Source organism: Elephas maximus, chromosome 4, assembly GCF_024166365.1.
Source record: "Elephas maximus indicus isolate mEleMax1 chromosome 4, mEleMax1 primary haplotype, whole genome shotgun sequence".
Lineage (NCBI taxonomy): Eukaryota > Metazoa > Chordata > Mammalia > Proboscidea > Elephantidae > Elephas > Elephas maximus.
In genome coordinates, this window is record NC_064822.1 from 18,946,727 (window position 1) to 18,962,620 (window position 15,894).

The 15,894-nt window shown below is 39.2% G+C and overlaps 1 protein-coding gene and 1 pseudogene across 1 annotated transcript; one reads left to right on the forward strand and one right to left on the reverse strand.

Annotated features, from left to right (window-relative positions):
* Nucleotides 1–1,718: 1,718 nt before the first annotated feature.
* On the reverse strand, nt 1,719–8,318 carry LOC126074834 (oxysterol-binding protein-related protein 9-like; annotated as a pseudogene).
* A 938-nt stretch (nt 8,319–9,256) lies between these two features.
* LOC126074865 (isopentenyl-diphosphate delta-isomerase 2-like) lies at nt 9,257–12,858 on the forward strand. Its single transcript, XM_049881663.1, has 4 exons — nt 9,257–9,398; nt 9,809–9,901; nt 11,852–11,982; nt 12,541–12,858. The coding sequence occupies exons 1-4, from the start codon at nt 9,257–9,259 to the stop codon at nt 12,856–12,858; spliced, it is 684 nt and encodes a 227-aa protein (XP_049737620.1).
* The last annotated feature ends 3,036 nt before the right edge of the window (nt 12,859–15,894 follow it).

Genomic DNA, 15,894 nt, shown 5'->3' on the forward strand with positions numbered 1-15,894 from the left:
GTTAATTTTTTTCAAAGAACCAGCTTTTGGTCTTGTTAACTCTTTCAATTGTTTTGCTGTTCTCTATTTCATTTAATTCTGCTCTAATTTTTAGTATTCTGTTTCTTCTGGTGCCTGAGTGTTTCTTTTGTTGCTCTCTTTCTATTTGTTCAAGTTGTAGGGATAATTCTCAGATTTTGGCCCTTTGTTCTTTTTGTATATATGCATATATCTCTAAATTTATGTGTAATGTTTCTAATCCCCAAAGACAAATAAAGATACTGGTAGGCAAAAGGCAATAATAAGGAAAACCATAAAACATATGAGGTGTTCATGTGACGTCAGAACTGACTTATGAATGAGTTCCTTTAAACGGAACACTGTCATAAGTCAGGGACTACCTGTATATGTATGTCTACATCCAGTGCAACATGTGAGAGCCAGAATCACTAGATTGCCTTCTTTTACCAGGTTTGGGAGGTTTTCTGCCTTTGAGAGTTTATAGTGTTACCACTTTTCGATCGCTCTCTATTAGTGGAAAATATTTTGTTTTTCGTCTCTGACAGGTTCCCACATTATACAGGTTCTGGCTTTTGCAGATTTTGCTCTATATAGAATCCAAAATTACAGGGACTAGGGAATGTATACCTCCACAGCAGCACTAGAGTGCAGAGTTTGAGACTGGGATTTATAAGTGCTTTTCAAAGGATGCGGTTTGGAGGAGGATCGAATATCTTGTCAAAATTTGAAGTTTTTCTTGGGACTGAAGTCAAAATCATACATGCCACAGAAGAGGGAAAAAGGGAGGCTTTTCTCACTTTAATTGTTCATCTGCAACAGAAAGGCCAGTATCCCTGAGAGAGGAAACACTGCAAGAAGAAGGGAGTGAACAAGTTCTCCCAAATGAAGATTGCTGCTCAAGTATGTCTATTTCCCTGGTTGTATCGGGGCTCTGGTGGCGCAGTGTTTAAGACCTCAGCTGCTAACCAAAAGTTTGGCAGTATGAACCCACCAGCTGCTCCTTGGAAACCCTATGGGACAGTGCTACTCTGACTTATCAGATGGCTTATGAGTCAGAAGTGACTCAAGGGCAAAGGATCTAGTTTTTTGCTTTTTTTTTTTTTGGTTTGCCCTGCTTATCAGGTATAAAATTCACATTTCCCAACCGAATGCTTGGCAGCACCAAGACATTGCAATAATGGTTAATCTTTAATCGAACATTCTCCATCTTCATGAAATAAACTTTTCTCTCATTGAGTTTCCTTTTCCTTTCTTTCTCAGGTTTCTGTTCTTTGTCTTTCTTCAAGTCTGTGCTATGCTTCAATTGCAATGTAAATGTCTCTGATTTTTAAGTTTAAAGTGACATCCCTCCAAAGGGAGGGGGATTCATATTCATTCTGGTCTTCCAACTTCTTCATTTTCTTCTTGGTTATATGCAAATTCTTGGTATCTATAAAGACTGTATATCCCTCTGTTGCATACTTTTGCATACATTACACCATTCCATTCCCGTCCAATTGAACAAAAAGACTTCTTGTCATTTGGAGAATAACAAAATCTGAGCAGTAATTCTGTGCTTCTTGCCCACATAGAAAGTTTGAATGTGGAACTCGATCTTTGCACGAGAGCTCACCTTGGAACAATTAATATTGCATTCTCGTCCTAGATGACTCTAGGGCCCAGTGAGGATAAACCTTACAAAACCTTTGGGGAATGTGAGAATGCAATGTTGGTCCTAGTCACAAGACACAGCCTTGCCCTATGTTGTCTACCCCAACTGACATCCCATGGAATTTTGACTTGGTCCATATATGAGCGTGGAATTGTATCTTCTTGTAAAAACACTCAGCATAAAAGGCTGAAATGTGTGGATGATGGGAAACCTGTTCAGCCATCATGTTACACTGTTTTTGGAAACTCAAAGAACGGGTCGTTCTGAAAGTAGCTCTGTGTTCTCTTCAGTGTCATTTTGCAATGTTCAGTGACAATGAAAGATCTCACCCAAAATGGGACTGTATGGCTTTCTGGCAACTGATATCCTTTTCTTCCTGCACGAAAGGTGGAGAAGTACCATTTCACAACATGGACAATTCAATTCCAGGATCCTTCGGGTCACTTACAAGCTAGTGTGAATGAGCAAAAAATATGCGTACATTTCTAAAAGAGATCTTTCGAGAATAAATGTTGGAAGAACTATCTTAGTAAGATCCATTCCAAACCTAACCTTTGACAAGAGATGCATGATAACACTTTTGTGCTCTTCCAATGACCCTGTGTCCCCTAGATCTTCTATATGGTCATGGGAATCAAAAAGGTTAGCATCACTTGATGTTCCACTGGACATGGAGGAAGTAAGTGATTCTGCGTTTTCTGGGCACTTTAGACTATTTGTTGAGCTTCTGTGTGTCAAGACTGAGAGAGATCCAGAGGAATCTATTAAGCACGTTGGAGATGAGCACTCTGTGGGAGAAAGATGTGGCAATCTAATTCTATAAAAATTACAACCTTGGAAGCCCTACCGGGACAGTTCTGCTCTATCCTATAGGTTCCCTATGAGTTGGATTCAATTCAACAACAATGGGTTTGATTTGCTGGAATAAGAGAACTCTGGGACTTTATTTGGAGACAAGTTGACTGGATTGAAGAAGCTAGATTACTACTAGGTAGTGAGTGCCCAAGGCATGTACTATTTGGTGTTAGAATTTGATGATATCTCAGGGAAGCTAATACAGGTCCAATTGGTTGGGAGGTGGATGCTGCTCTGACTTACACAACTGAGCAGGTTCTGAAGGTAAGACAACCTGGGAAGGCATTGTTTGAATTATGGGTTCCAAGGGACTAGGTCGATATATTGCATCTACAGTATTAATTGTTCTTATAATTCCACCTGTGTGCTTCTCTGCATTACTCTGGTCTTTAGCAACCTGCAACAATACAATGTAGTGCTTGGTTGAATCTACCATGATAGTTGTTGTCTCTGAGAGCTTCAGTTTTCTATCTCTGATCTTCACCTTTGCTGTTCTGAAGCTTGTCATCAAAAAATTTTGAGTATTCTATCAATATTTGCAGAGAAATGTCAGCCCATTTGATACGTTTCTCATGAAAGTCTTGGACCCTAGGAAAGAATTCTGAATATAAAACCCCACAGTGTGGTAGGAGGGAGTCAGGGAGGAGAGTAACCCATGGCCCACCCCCTAGGCAAGAAGCAGGGACCCTCAACCCACCAATTTCGTGAACAATTCAGCTTTTTCATAACTATATGGAATGCCACCTTAATCATACACTAAAATCTTATACCAAAAAAGAAACCAAACCCATTGCTCTCGAGTCAATTCTGACTCGTAGTGACCCTGTAGAACAGAGTAGGGTTTGCAAGGACGAGCTCATGAATTCGAACTACTGACCTTTTGATTAGCAGCCATTGCTCTTAACTACTGCACCACCAGGGCTCCAAAATGTTATAAAGTAGAACATAATTTACCCTAGCTTTAGAAGCGAATAGTATTCCAAATAATACAGTTTGGTCAAAATAATTTTCTATAATCCTCCAATTTGTGAAACTAGGCATGAATACCAAAGAGATGGTTTGTTGTATTCCGTGGCACATGCAGGTGGTGTGACTGCCAAGCTGTGAAAATGAGTGATGTCCAGGAGCTCTGGCTGGGAGTGAGTGGCTGTCGTGTCACTAAGGGGCTGCAGGGCACCAGCTGACACTGTCAGAAGGGGTGTCACCAAAACGACTCTCTATAAAATTATCTCTGTAGTAGAGAATGAAGAAAACCAAAGACAAAAGGGAAAGATTACTCCAGTGGAGTAATGGACCTCAAGTACGACAGCCTCCACCAGACTGATTCCAGTACAACTACATGGGGCTCAGCTACCTCCACTGATTGCTCTGACAGGGATCAGAACAGAGGGTCTTGGACAGAGCTGGAGAAAAATGGAGAGCAAAATTCTAACTCACAAAAAAGGACCAGACTTACTGACAGAGACTGGAGAAACCCCAGGAGCATGGCTCCCAGACACCGTTATAGCTCAGTAATGAAGCTATTCCTGAGGTTCACCCTTCAGCCAAAGATGAGACAGGCCCACAAAAGAAAACAATTGCCCAAAGGGGCAGGAGGGCACAGGAAAGCTGGTAATGGGAACCCAAGGTCAAAAAGGGAAGGGTGTTGACATGTCATGGGGTTGGCAACCAATGTCACAAAACAAAATGCACAGAACCACAGCCTGGGTCCTGGGTAGCAATTCCAGTGCTGCCACTAGTTTAATGGTATGGATTGGACTTAAAGAGCTAAATGATATAAAATGAAAGAGGTCTATTTTTCCACGGTAGGCTTGAATTTCTGAGCTCCATATGAACACATAAAAAAGATTAAAAAAAAACCTCCATTTATGGGAGACCAAAATGATGTTTTTGCAAATAATCTTTCTGATTAAGGCAAATGAAACGTCACCGTATTATTTTTATTTTATTTTGGGATAGAAAAAAAAAAGGAAAGCTAACTGAATTTGTGCTGGATAGTTTTGTTTTGTTTAATCTCATTTCAAATTGTATTAGGGCCACATCTAAAGAATGATGTTCAGGGCTGATGATTACAAATCATCTGAATGGGTTATTTCCTTCTCTCCTAACCCACCTTCCAACTTCTGCTTATCTCTGGGGTGGCTGTTTATCATGCAAACTTTTCGAAACGGATTCTGACAAGTGTTGAAAAATTCGAGTTTGTAGACTAAAGATAGAATAATGTGAAAATGTAAAAAAAAAAAAAAAATCCCTGTAGTTAGTTACAATAACAAAAACACTTTTCTAAGCCCACCTTACAGCTATCAATACACCTACAGGGCTAAAGCTCTATGCTAATTCACTTGTTGAACCTTCTAATGCATGTCAGTCCGAGCTGGCATTATTGCCCAACTACAATATTGCTTTCAATCATGTGGTTTCATCTGCTCTCACTACAAGCACACACTGTTGTTTTCATTGCTGCCGCTGTTTTTATAGTCACTGGTTCTGTCAAATTTTCTGATGTTTTAGCTGCAATGTTGTGGTAATTAGTATTTGTGAACCTCTATCAATAACTTTTTTGAGAAATGAAGCAGTAATTAAAGGAAAAGAAGGAGTAATGTGTGGGAATTACAATTTACAAGTAACATTAGTACAAAAAACATTACTAAGGATTGTGTTTGGCCTGGCATGGGAGGAGGTTCTGGGGGTGGGGATGGGTGACACCATGAGTGACCACATGGGGTGACACCAAGCCTAGTGATGCCACTGGTGAGTGGCGGGAGAAAAAACTGACTCTTTTAGAGACTATCTAAAGTTGTAAAAGAAAAAAAAATCTTCAAATGTATGAACATATTTAATTTACTAAAAAAAAAAACTTCAGATTTACAGATTGAAAAAAACTGGAAAAGAAAATGTGTTCCACAAACAAGCTAATACCTGATGGGATCTCTCTTCAAAAGGACTGTTGCATCATCCTCTTCATCAGTTTCTGCAGAACCTGCCTCAACAAATATTTTTAAGGGATTTTGCCACTCTCCAGAGTATAAAACAATATTTTACTAGCAAATAATATTTATCAGTACTTTATAATTATTGCCAGATTTTTTCTGCCAATGTTAAGAAAACAAGCATGCTTTGCAAATTCTGATTTTTACTGCAAGAATCAAACTACATTTTAAAGGATATATTTGGATCTGCTTTGTGCCTGGTTACTATGTCCTGTTCTTATGTCCATATTCTGACTCCAGCAGCACATTGAGTTGATCATTGTAGTTTGAATGTTAGGTGGACTAGTCTCTCCTATTACTATTACTTAAAAAAAAAAAAAAAAATGGAGCTATTATTTCAGAGTTATTTTGTGTGGTGGAGTAACTGTCAAGAGAAAATCAAATCCTATGTCTATAAATGCCAGTGGAATTAAGATAGTAATTGAAAAAAATGTATAAATCAATTTTGGAAGACCTGCCATCTTTAAACTTTGATTCCTGCCAGCTATCGGTATTTTATTTTGACCCATTTTTCATGTTTTATTATGTCCCTTACTAGGTGTCATGGGTTGAATTTTGTCCCCCAAAAGTATGTGTATCAATTTGGCTAGGCCATTATTCCAAATATTGTGTGATTGTCCACAATTTTGTTATCTGATGTGATTTTCCCGTGTGTTGTAAATCTTACCTTAATGATGTTAATGAGATGGGATAGGCTGCAGTTATTTTAATGAGGCAGGACTCAATCTAAAAGATTGGATTGTGTCTTGAGCCAATCTCTTCTGAGATATAAAGAATAAAAATGGGCAGAGAGACAAGGGTACCTCATACCACCAAGAAAGCAGCATTGAGGGCAGAGCATGTCCTTTGGACAAGGGGTCCCTGTACCTGAGAAACTCCTAGACCAGGGGAAGATTGATGACGAGGACTTTCCTCTAGAATGACAGAGAGAGAAAGCCTCCCCCTGGAACTCATGGCCTGAATTTGGGCTTGTAGCCTGCAAGACTGTGAGAATAAACTTCTCTTTGTTAGAGCCGTCCACCTGGGGTATTTCTGTTACAGCTGCCCTAGATGACTAAGACACTAGGGTTTGACATTTTCTCTTAGTAGGGCATACACATTTATTCTTAAATATATTCCTAAGGCACAATATACAATTTGCTTCAGTCATGGATGGAATCTTTTTGTCCTTTATATTTCATAGATAATCATTATTGTTACCTAAAAAATATTTAGGAGTCCAGGGTAGCACAAAGAGCTAAGCACTCAGCTACTAACTTAAAGGTTGGCAATTCAAATCCACCCAGAGACTCCACAGAAGAAAGTCCTGCTGATCCACTTCTGAAAGGGCATAGCCATTGAAAACCTTATGGAGCCCTGTTCTACTCTGCAATGTATGGGATCACCATGAATCAAAAACAACTCAAAGGCAACCAGTAAGAAATACTTAAATTTCCGTTACCAAAATATTGTCATGTTGAATGAAAATTTCTCAGACATAAGACTCACTTGAAAACCGAGGGGATTATCCAATAGGCAAGGTAAACACATTGCTTACCTTGCTTACCAGACTTCTGTAGTGAACAGTTTCACATTTTTTCACCACGTCAAATATTCTGCTTCTAGGTATGGCTCACATCTGTCTCTCCCAATCCCACAGCACCTTCCTACAGAATCAAAGCCTCTTTTCAAATTTGTGTTCCCTGACGGGGGTGGATGAACCAGTGAGCGAGGTAAGTGTGAGCATACTTGTGTTTACTCAGTAATCTGTAGTGAAAATTTTCATGAGTAATCAAAGACGTGATGAAACCCATGAGAAAATGTTCACCACAGTTGATTTGGTAAGCCCAATAAGCCCTGGATGTTCCTTGTCTATTGGGTAATCTGCCCTTGTTTAAGAGAAATGAATGTCTTCATTAGATTTATCTGTTTGGTTATTTTCAAAATGAACAGCTAGCATTGTATCTGTGATTGTTAAGGTTGTGTGCTAACAGCTTGGCCATGACTCTCAGTGGTTTGGATGTTATGTTGTAGCCTGGCAGTTATACAAATGATGTGATCACCTTCATGATGGGATATGGTGTGAGTAGCCAATCACTGAAAGGGCGTTTCCTTGTGGGTGTGGCTTGCATCTAATATAAGCAGACTTTCTGGTAAGCCTTGTGGGCTTTTGCTCACTCTGGATCCTGTAGCTGGCTCCTGTTTCTCTGACCTCTGGTTTTGAGACTTGAGCTAGCAGCTTCCTTGCTATCTTGCCTGCCAACCTTGGGTTTTGAAGGTCTTTGCAACCTGTGAAGCAAAGCCCTGCTGTCTGACTTGCTGATCTTGGGTTTATCAGCCCCTACGGCTCCGTGAATCAGGAGAAGCCTCCAGGCTGGCCTCTGTTCCAGCCTCTATAATCCTGTGAGTCCTTAACATAAATCTTTCTTTAACATAACTCTCTCTATATATATTTTTATACTCTTTACTGATTTTGCTTCTCTAAGAGAACCCAGCCTAAGACACTAATCTACTCAGAACACACCTCTTTTATTCTAGTGATCTAGCCAGGTCAAAATATTCTCCTATTCCCTGATACTATTTATTTGAATTTGATCATCATGGTTCATTTTCAAGAAATGGATTTTTACAAAACCAAAGACCTAATCTAGGATTTGAATCCTATTTTATCTTATTTATGTTCTTAGTAAGATTCACAAATCCAATGTAAATTCTATCGTTGTCCTTGGATTACAAAAGAGATACAGAGTGAGACAGAGAGAGAGATGTCAGGGTGTGGTTTCTGGTGCTTTAGAATACAGAGGTTTGAGAACATCATAACTAATACCTTTGTGCATCCCCATGGTATAAAAGAACTCTGGCTTAAGTGTGCATTCAGTGCGTTCTCTGTTTCCGTGTCCAACACTGAGGAATCTCCAATTTCCAAGAAAGGTTAGTACAAAACATTCCTTGTCTTATGGGAATTGTTTCCTTATGGATAAAATTTTCTATGTATTCAACAATTATTTCCTGTATTTCTGATCTAGCTCATGTCCACATGATCTATCATATATTTTTTCAGTCAAGCAGCCTCTTGGCTGAGAGGGTGAGCAGATTGCAGAAAATAATAAAAGTCATGACAAGAGACAGAGTCCACTCATTTCTGCAAATTGATATGGGCTAAGGATGATGAAGACTTTGCATCAAAATAAATGATACTCAAGACATTTTCACATAAATTTGGAATTGGCAAGGGGTGGGTTATCTACATTTTCACAATACAAATTTTTCAAAAAAATCTTTTCCTAGGACATCATCAGACAAGGATATATTTGGTAGTGACGATGATGCACAAGGCTTTGTTGGATGAATGAAAGACTCCAGATATTTAGCTTTCCTTGAAGCCTGTGGAATGTCACCATTGTTTATCCAAACCCCATGATTTTGCCCAGGCCCTGCTCTTTCCTCCACAGACATTCCACAAGAAATATTTCCTAAGTGTGTACTCCATTTTTGTTTCTTTTGTGGGGATTTACTCTTAGAATCTCAGTTGTAGGAGTCCTGGGAGACCTGATGAATACAAAAGATTTCCCATTCATGAAGACCCTAAATTAGAAGCACATTATACCCTTCTACAGCTAACAACTGCCCTATTTCATTAAGATTTCTCTTGCTTAAGGACAAAGTGACAGCTAAGGCCTAAAGAATTTTGGCAACAATCACCAAAATGTATACAACAGTATATTTCACACAAAGATAAAATTGTGCCCTTGTGTTTTAGGTTGGATCACAACTATCAGCAATGTCTCAAGTAAATCTTGATTGGGTTGATGAGCATCAGCTTCAGCGTTTAAATGAAAGGTTAATTGTCGTTGACGAAAGTGATGAGGTTATTGGTGCAGATACCAAGAGGAATTGCCACCTGAATGAAAACATTGAGAAAGGTAGTATGGAAATGTTTTCTTTGTCTGTTTCATCAGATTTTTATCCTTTTTATCCCAAACTCACAGAGATGTAGAGGGGGGAAACTTCAGGCATTTCTCATGAGGGGAGACCTTCAATCATCTTATGCTCTTGTTGCTTGCCTTCTTTAGGAGAAGGTTCAAGAAGGGTCCATCTTAAATCTTTTTATTTTGAGCATTAATTTGTCATCAGGTTTTCATTACCTGGAGACCATGAATTACCAGTCTGGGAATGCAGCGTGTATTCCCCTTTCCTCTGCACAGGAGCCATATTATAGGTTTTCTGCTGTAGCGATTCTCTGTGAGATAGAGAGCCAGGTCAGAAGGACAAGTGAATTACTATATCCGCTCCATATTCGTTGGCTCATATGAATCGGCATTTATTTTTTCAGGACTGTTGCACCGAGCCTTCAGTGTTGTCTTGTTCAACACAGAGAATAAAGTCTTGATACAGCAGAGATCAGACTGCAAAGTTACTTTTCCCGGTGAGTCCATTCAATTGTACCTATGGCTTAAGATGTCCATGTCATTTGACCTGGAAGTATCTGGGATGTAAATTATCTGAATTGCCCTTGTCTGGCTCTCACTTTAGTCGACAGTTAGTTCATCCCTGAGGGAACAGTATAGACAGATCCTTAGAAAAAGAAAACCAAACCAGTTGCTGTCAATTCAATGCAGATGTATGTGACCCCATGTGTGTCAGAGTGGAACTATGCTGAATAGGGTTTACAATGCTTATTTTTCAGAAGAAGATCACCCGCTCTTTCCTCTGAGGCACCTGTGGGTGAACTTGAACCACTAAACTTTTGATTATCAGTCAAGCACAGAGTAGGTACCATCTAAGGATTTGGAGGATTAGAATCAATAACATTTAGCAATTAATTAAGGACATATACAAAAATGATTATCCTACAAGCCAAATCTCTCTGTTTTATATTCTCCTGCACTTCCCAAAAGCAAGAGAGAGTAAGTAGGTAGAAATAGTCCCTTTTAAGGGTGGGGGGGAAAGCATTTATACCAACTCTAATCATTTTAAACTTTTTTGCATGAAGTGCTGTAATTTTTTCAAACCACGCCTTGCATGACACATTAAAAGTGGATGGGACCCAGGATAGAAGACGGTGGCAATGAAGACCTCTCCTTTGTTCCTCCTTATCTGAGGTTCTGTGGCTCAAAGAAGCTTTCAGTGTCTGAGGAGGGAGATGGGAGGGAGAGTCAGTGAACAGAGTGGTTCCCCCATCATAAATAGCATTGCTGTTACTTAGGTAATTAGTATGTTTCATTAAGAAAACTTTCTCAAAGATATTATACCTGAAATGGCTTCTATAAAGCTATATTCATTAAACAAGATCATCCTTCTTTCTGAATGTGACTCCTGTCTCCTCAGCTCCACCTTAAAACCTACACAAAGACACACACACACCTCACACCCACTCTCTCCTCTGCCTCTTTAGGATATATTAGATACTTGGAGCTCTGGTGGTTCAGTGGTTAAGAGCTAGGCTGCTAACTGAAAGGTCAGTACTCCAATCCACGAGCCTCTCCTTGGAAAGCCTACTGGGTGGTTCTACTCTGTCCTATAGGGTTGCTATGAGTTGGAATCAAGTGGACGGCAAGAGGTTTGGTTTTTTTTTTGTTGGGGGGAGGGTGTTTGCGGTATACGTATGTATGAATCCTGATCCCTGTCCCAAGACATACCTGGAGAATGTAACAAGATATACACATGAGAAATTAACTTCCAGTCGATGGATCTACATTAAGTATCAGCGGAGCAGTAAGGGTAATCCATTCTTAAGAACAATTCCATGAGGTAAGTATCATCATACTCACCTTGTCAGGTAAAACCAGGTGTATGTGTGTCAGAGTAGAACTATGATCCATAGGGTTTTCAATGGCTCATTCTTCAAAAGTCGATTGCTGTACCTGTCTTCTGGGGCTCATTGAGAAAGGCTGGAACCTTCAAAGTTTTGGTTACCGGCTGACTTCGTTAACCATTTGCGCCACCCTGAAACTTCTAAGGAGACTTGGTGACACAAAGATTAAAGCAATCAATTCCTAATCAAAATTTGGCTGTTCAAAACCGCAAGTGGCTCTGTTGGAGAAAAATGTGGCACTTGGCTTCCATAGAAAGTTACAGTCTTGGAGACTTATAGGGTCACTATGAGTCAGATGTCAGTGGCTTTTTTTTTTTCCCGGGTAGGGGGTGGGAGAGACTTCTATCTTGTCAAGTTCCTTGCCCAAACCTCCACACCCAATAAAAGCCACAGAGCCAGGATCTGCACAGAACACTCACAGTAAACCCTTGCTCTTTCTCCTCAACCAGTCTATGTTACAGATAATTTTGTTTTACCTGAAGGTCTGTGTTTGCATTTTTAGTATATTCGGTCTTCAATAATTAAAGTAAGGGAAATGCTTTCCATGTGCATTCTCTTCAGGGTATTTCACTGAGTCTTGCTGTAGTCATCCTTTGTACAACCCACTGGAACTGGAAGAACAAGATGCCATTGGAATCAGGCGAGCAGCTCAGAGACGCCTGCAGGCTGAGCTGGGGATTCCCCCCGAGCAGGTACCCAATATCTGTCCAGTATCCACTGTGCTAATGGTGAATCCAGTGGGTGACATTCAGCAAAAGCTGAACATGAGCTCAGTGACTGGATTTGTGTCATTGGCCTCATAAAGGTGGTGTTACAAATAGGAGATTTGGACATTGTACATTTTTTGTTAATTTCGGGTAGAGATTATTTAGAAATCTGGCTTTCTATCAAACACTGAAGAAAGAGAAGGTTGAAATTTGAGACTAATAGGATGTTTGAAATTTTTTACCTTCGGCCATTAAAGAAACTAATTTAGAAGGAATGGATATTTTCTTGGCAAAGATGGTTAGTTTATATTGGGCGAGGGCACAGTTCTTTAAAGTATGACACAGACAGATTAACTGAAATAAAACAAATTCAAAACCGGATTATTATTTAGTCTTGAATCTACATGTTTAGCTAAAGTTAAGGTTTAGATAATTAGCCCTTTTGAGTGAAAACATATGTATTTATTTTCTCTACTTTGCCTATACTTTCTATATTTTCAACACTGGCATTGTTAATTAACACTGTGTCAATTTTTGTCATAGATTTCTCTAGAAGACATTTTAGTTATGACAAAGTATCACCACAAGGCAAGATCAGATAGAATCTGGGGAGAACATGAAATTTGCTACCTTCTGCTTATAAGAAAGAATCTCCCTGTGAATCCAGATCCCAGTGAAACAAGACGTTTCTGCTACATGACCAAGGAGGAGTTACAGGAGTTGCTGGAAAGGGGAGCCAGGGGAGAAGTGAAAGTTGCCCCGTGGCTGAGAGTCATCGCAGAGAAATTTCTGTATAAGTGGTGGGCTCATTTGGATGAAGTAACCCAGTTTGTTGAGCTTAATAAAATAGTCAGAGTGTGAAGAGCATGGGTGTCGAGAATTTGCCAGAAATACTGCCCCCAAACAGAAAATGCTGTGTTTTCACTGCAGGCAAACATGACACACAATTGCCTTGTAATTATATGCTTTCACAAGAAAAGGAAAATCTTTCGATTGCTACTAATCTAGAAATCATGTACTTTTAATCTTTTAATCTACTTTGTTATATTATCCTATTGTTTTCTTTTGTCCCATTTCTATATTTTTCATGTTTGGTTGAGAAGGGGAAGTTGAATGTTTCCCCCTCCACACTTTCCATTTTATATGCACTTGGCAGGTTAGCAGTAGCTGATCCTGAAAGGCCTGGTAGAAGGTCCTTGAGAGGACTGGAATCTGTTATATTAGACTGTTAGGTGAACTGTGATCCTACTTTTTCAACGGTGCTATCCAAACTCCCAGGAAGTCAGAATGGGGTATCTCTGCATGATTATTAGTGTTTTTTAAAGCATCACTTATTTCACAGTACAAAACAAAATTTATTTTCAAGAAACACACATTCAGTCTTGTGTCTTAAGGCCTGGCTATATGCATTTTAGTTCATCTCTAAAATGGGTTCATGTCAACACATGTTATAGTCTAACTACAAACCGCACAGGAAATGTATATGGTCTCAACCAGATGTCTCTGCATTCATCCACTTTTGTTCCTGAAGTTGGCTTATATCTCTGTAATCTGCTTGTAAACGAAGGCAGTTTTGCTTTTAAAAATTACTCTGTATTTTAGCACAAAGTGAGTATACATTTTTAAATTAGACCTGAGTATGTAATATTTTTATGTAATATTGAGAACGAAATTATGTTTTAAAACCAGACCTGATAATATAGTGAAATTGCCACAGGCCTTAGATAATAACCCCTGAAGATTTCCATTCTTCAAACTAAGGTGTTATTTTGTTGTTTCTTGATGAAAGACAAGTGAGCTTTTGATTCTTATTTCTAGTAAGCATAGATAAATCTTATGAAAATATTATTTCACAAACTAATGAAATTTAAATTTATAATATCTTTTTACTTAATAAATGCTAGTGTTAAATTGCTACTGTTCATTTTTAGGAGGTAACAAATCATCTTTATATAAATATTAAATGCCTCAATAGAAAGATCACTGTATATTTAAGGTGTTTTCTTTAGTAGAAAAAAATTCTTCAGTTTTAAATGAATTTTATCTTTAGGATTTATAACATTGATTTCATTAAATCCGTAGCTTATTCTCTTCAAAATAACTCTATTCTCTTATGAGAAAATGTTAAAATAAAATAGATACATGTGCTTGCTTCTCAAGATTTTGAAAGACATATTAAACCAACCAAAACCAAACCCATTGCGGTCATGTTGATTCCAACTCATAGCAACACTATAGGACAGGGTAGAAGTGCCCCATCAGGTTTCCAAGGAGGAGCTGGTGGATTTGAACTGCTGACTTTTTGGTTAGCAGCTGAGCTTTCAGCCGCTGTGCCACGAGGGCTCCAACAGGTATATTACCTACCAGCAAATGTGAGCATTGGGGGAAAAAAATGGAAAAATTCTTTATAAAACACAAGCAATCAAAGCCAACACAAGAATAAGTAGAAAATATGAATAATCTTATAGCTCTTAAAGAAATTGAATCTGTATTTTCTAATTTTGCTTGCAAAAGAAACTGTACTCATATAGTCCCCAATGAGATCAAATGATATTCCTGCTATAATTCTAACTTGCTTGTATCCTACTATAAAGATAAATAAATATAGCCGTAGATTAAAACTTATCTGTGTCTCTTGAACCTGATTGTGCCTGATGAACCAACAATCACAGAAGTGATACTGCACCTGCCATCATCATTTCACTCAGCATCATATTGGAAGTCCTCCCATTAAGAAAAGATAAAGGAGTAAAATTTTATAAAGATTGTAAAGAAGAAATACAACTATAATTATTTTCTGATACTATGCAAAAATTTTTTAAAATACAGATTCTTATCAGCAATAATAAGTGAATTTAGTAAGGTTGCTAATACAAATTTAATACACAAAAATCACGTGTATTTGACAACTTGGTCGTAATGGACCAATTCCTCAAAAAGCACATTTCAGTACATATGAAATAGATCACTTAGATAAGCACTATAGAGAAATTGAATTTGTTATTAAACACTCCCCCAAAATAAACATAGAGGTAGGGCCAAGATGGCAAAATAGCCAGACGTTTCCAGTGATTCCTCTTACAGCAAAGACCAGAAAAAACAAGTGAAACGATTATATTTATGACAAACTAGAAGCCCTGAACATCAAAGGCAAAGTTAGAGAATGGCTGAGCAGCAGGGGGAGGAAGAGATGGGTCAGAAGCAGAGAAGAGTTCAAGGACCTGAATCGTTGGGATGAATCAGGCCTCATTCCCAGGGGTGGCTACAGTGGGCTCGTGGTAGCGTTTGACCTCAGTTTCCTCAGGGAGAAGCAGCCAGTTGCACAGCCTACTCACACCTCTGGAACCACAGAAAAATGGCGCTCTCAGCAAAAGCTAAGTACTTGTGTATCTTTTACCATGCCCCCTGCCCCAAGCCAGATTCAGAGGCTGTTGATTTCGCTGGGCCTAAGACAGGCCCTGTTGAGCACCGAGAGCCATTCTCCCAGCCTTGGAGAAGACATAAATTCGCAATTGTGGGAAAAGATAATTTGCCAGTTCCACTAACCTGGGGAGCTCAGGACAGAAGCAGCTCCTGTCCAGGCAAAAACAGTCCATGGTAGCTGAATACTTTTCCCTGTGCACGGACCTATGTGGGCCTATTTTGGGAGAGTAGGCCCTTGTTGGCAGACTGGAACGGTTTCAGCTGTGTGGTAGAGAGGTGGAGGTTTGATAATTTACACAGCTTTGCCTATTAAACAGCGTCCTCACCTACCCACATCGGGGGCCTAAGGACTGGCGGCTCTGCTTGGGTCACTCAGCCACCCACAACAGGGGTCCAACAATTACTGGTACCTCCCAGTCCTTACAACCAAAAGCATTGGGTGCCTATGGTCCATCTGCAGAACCCACCCACCTC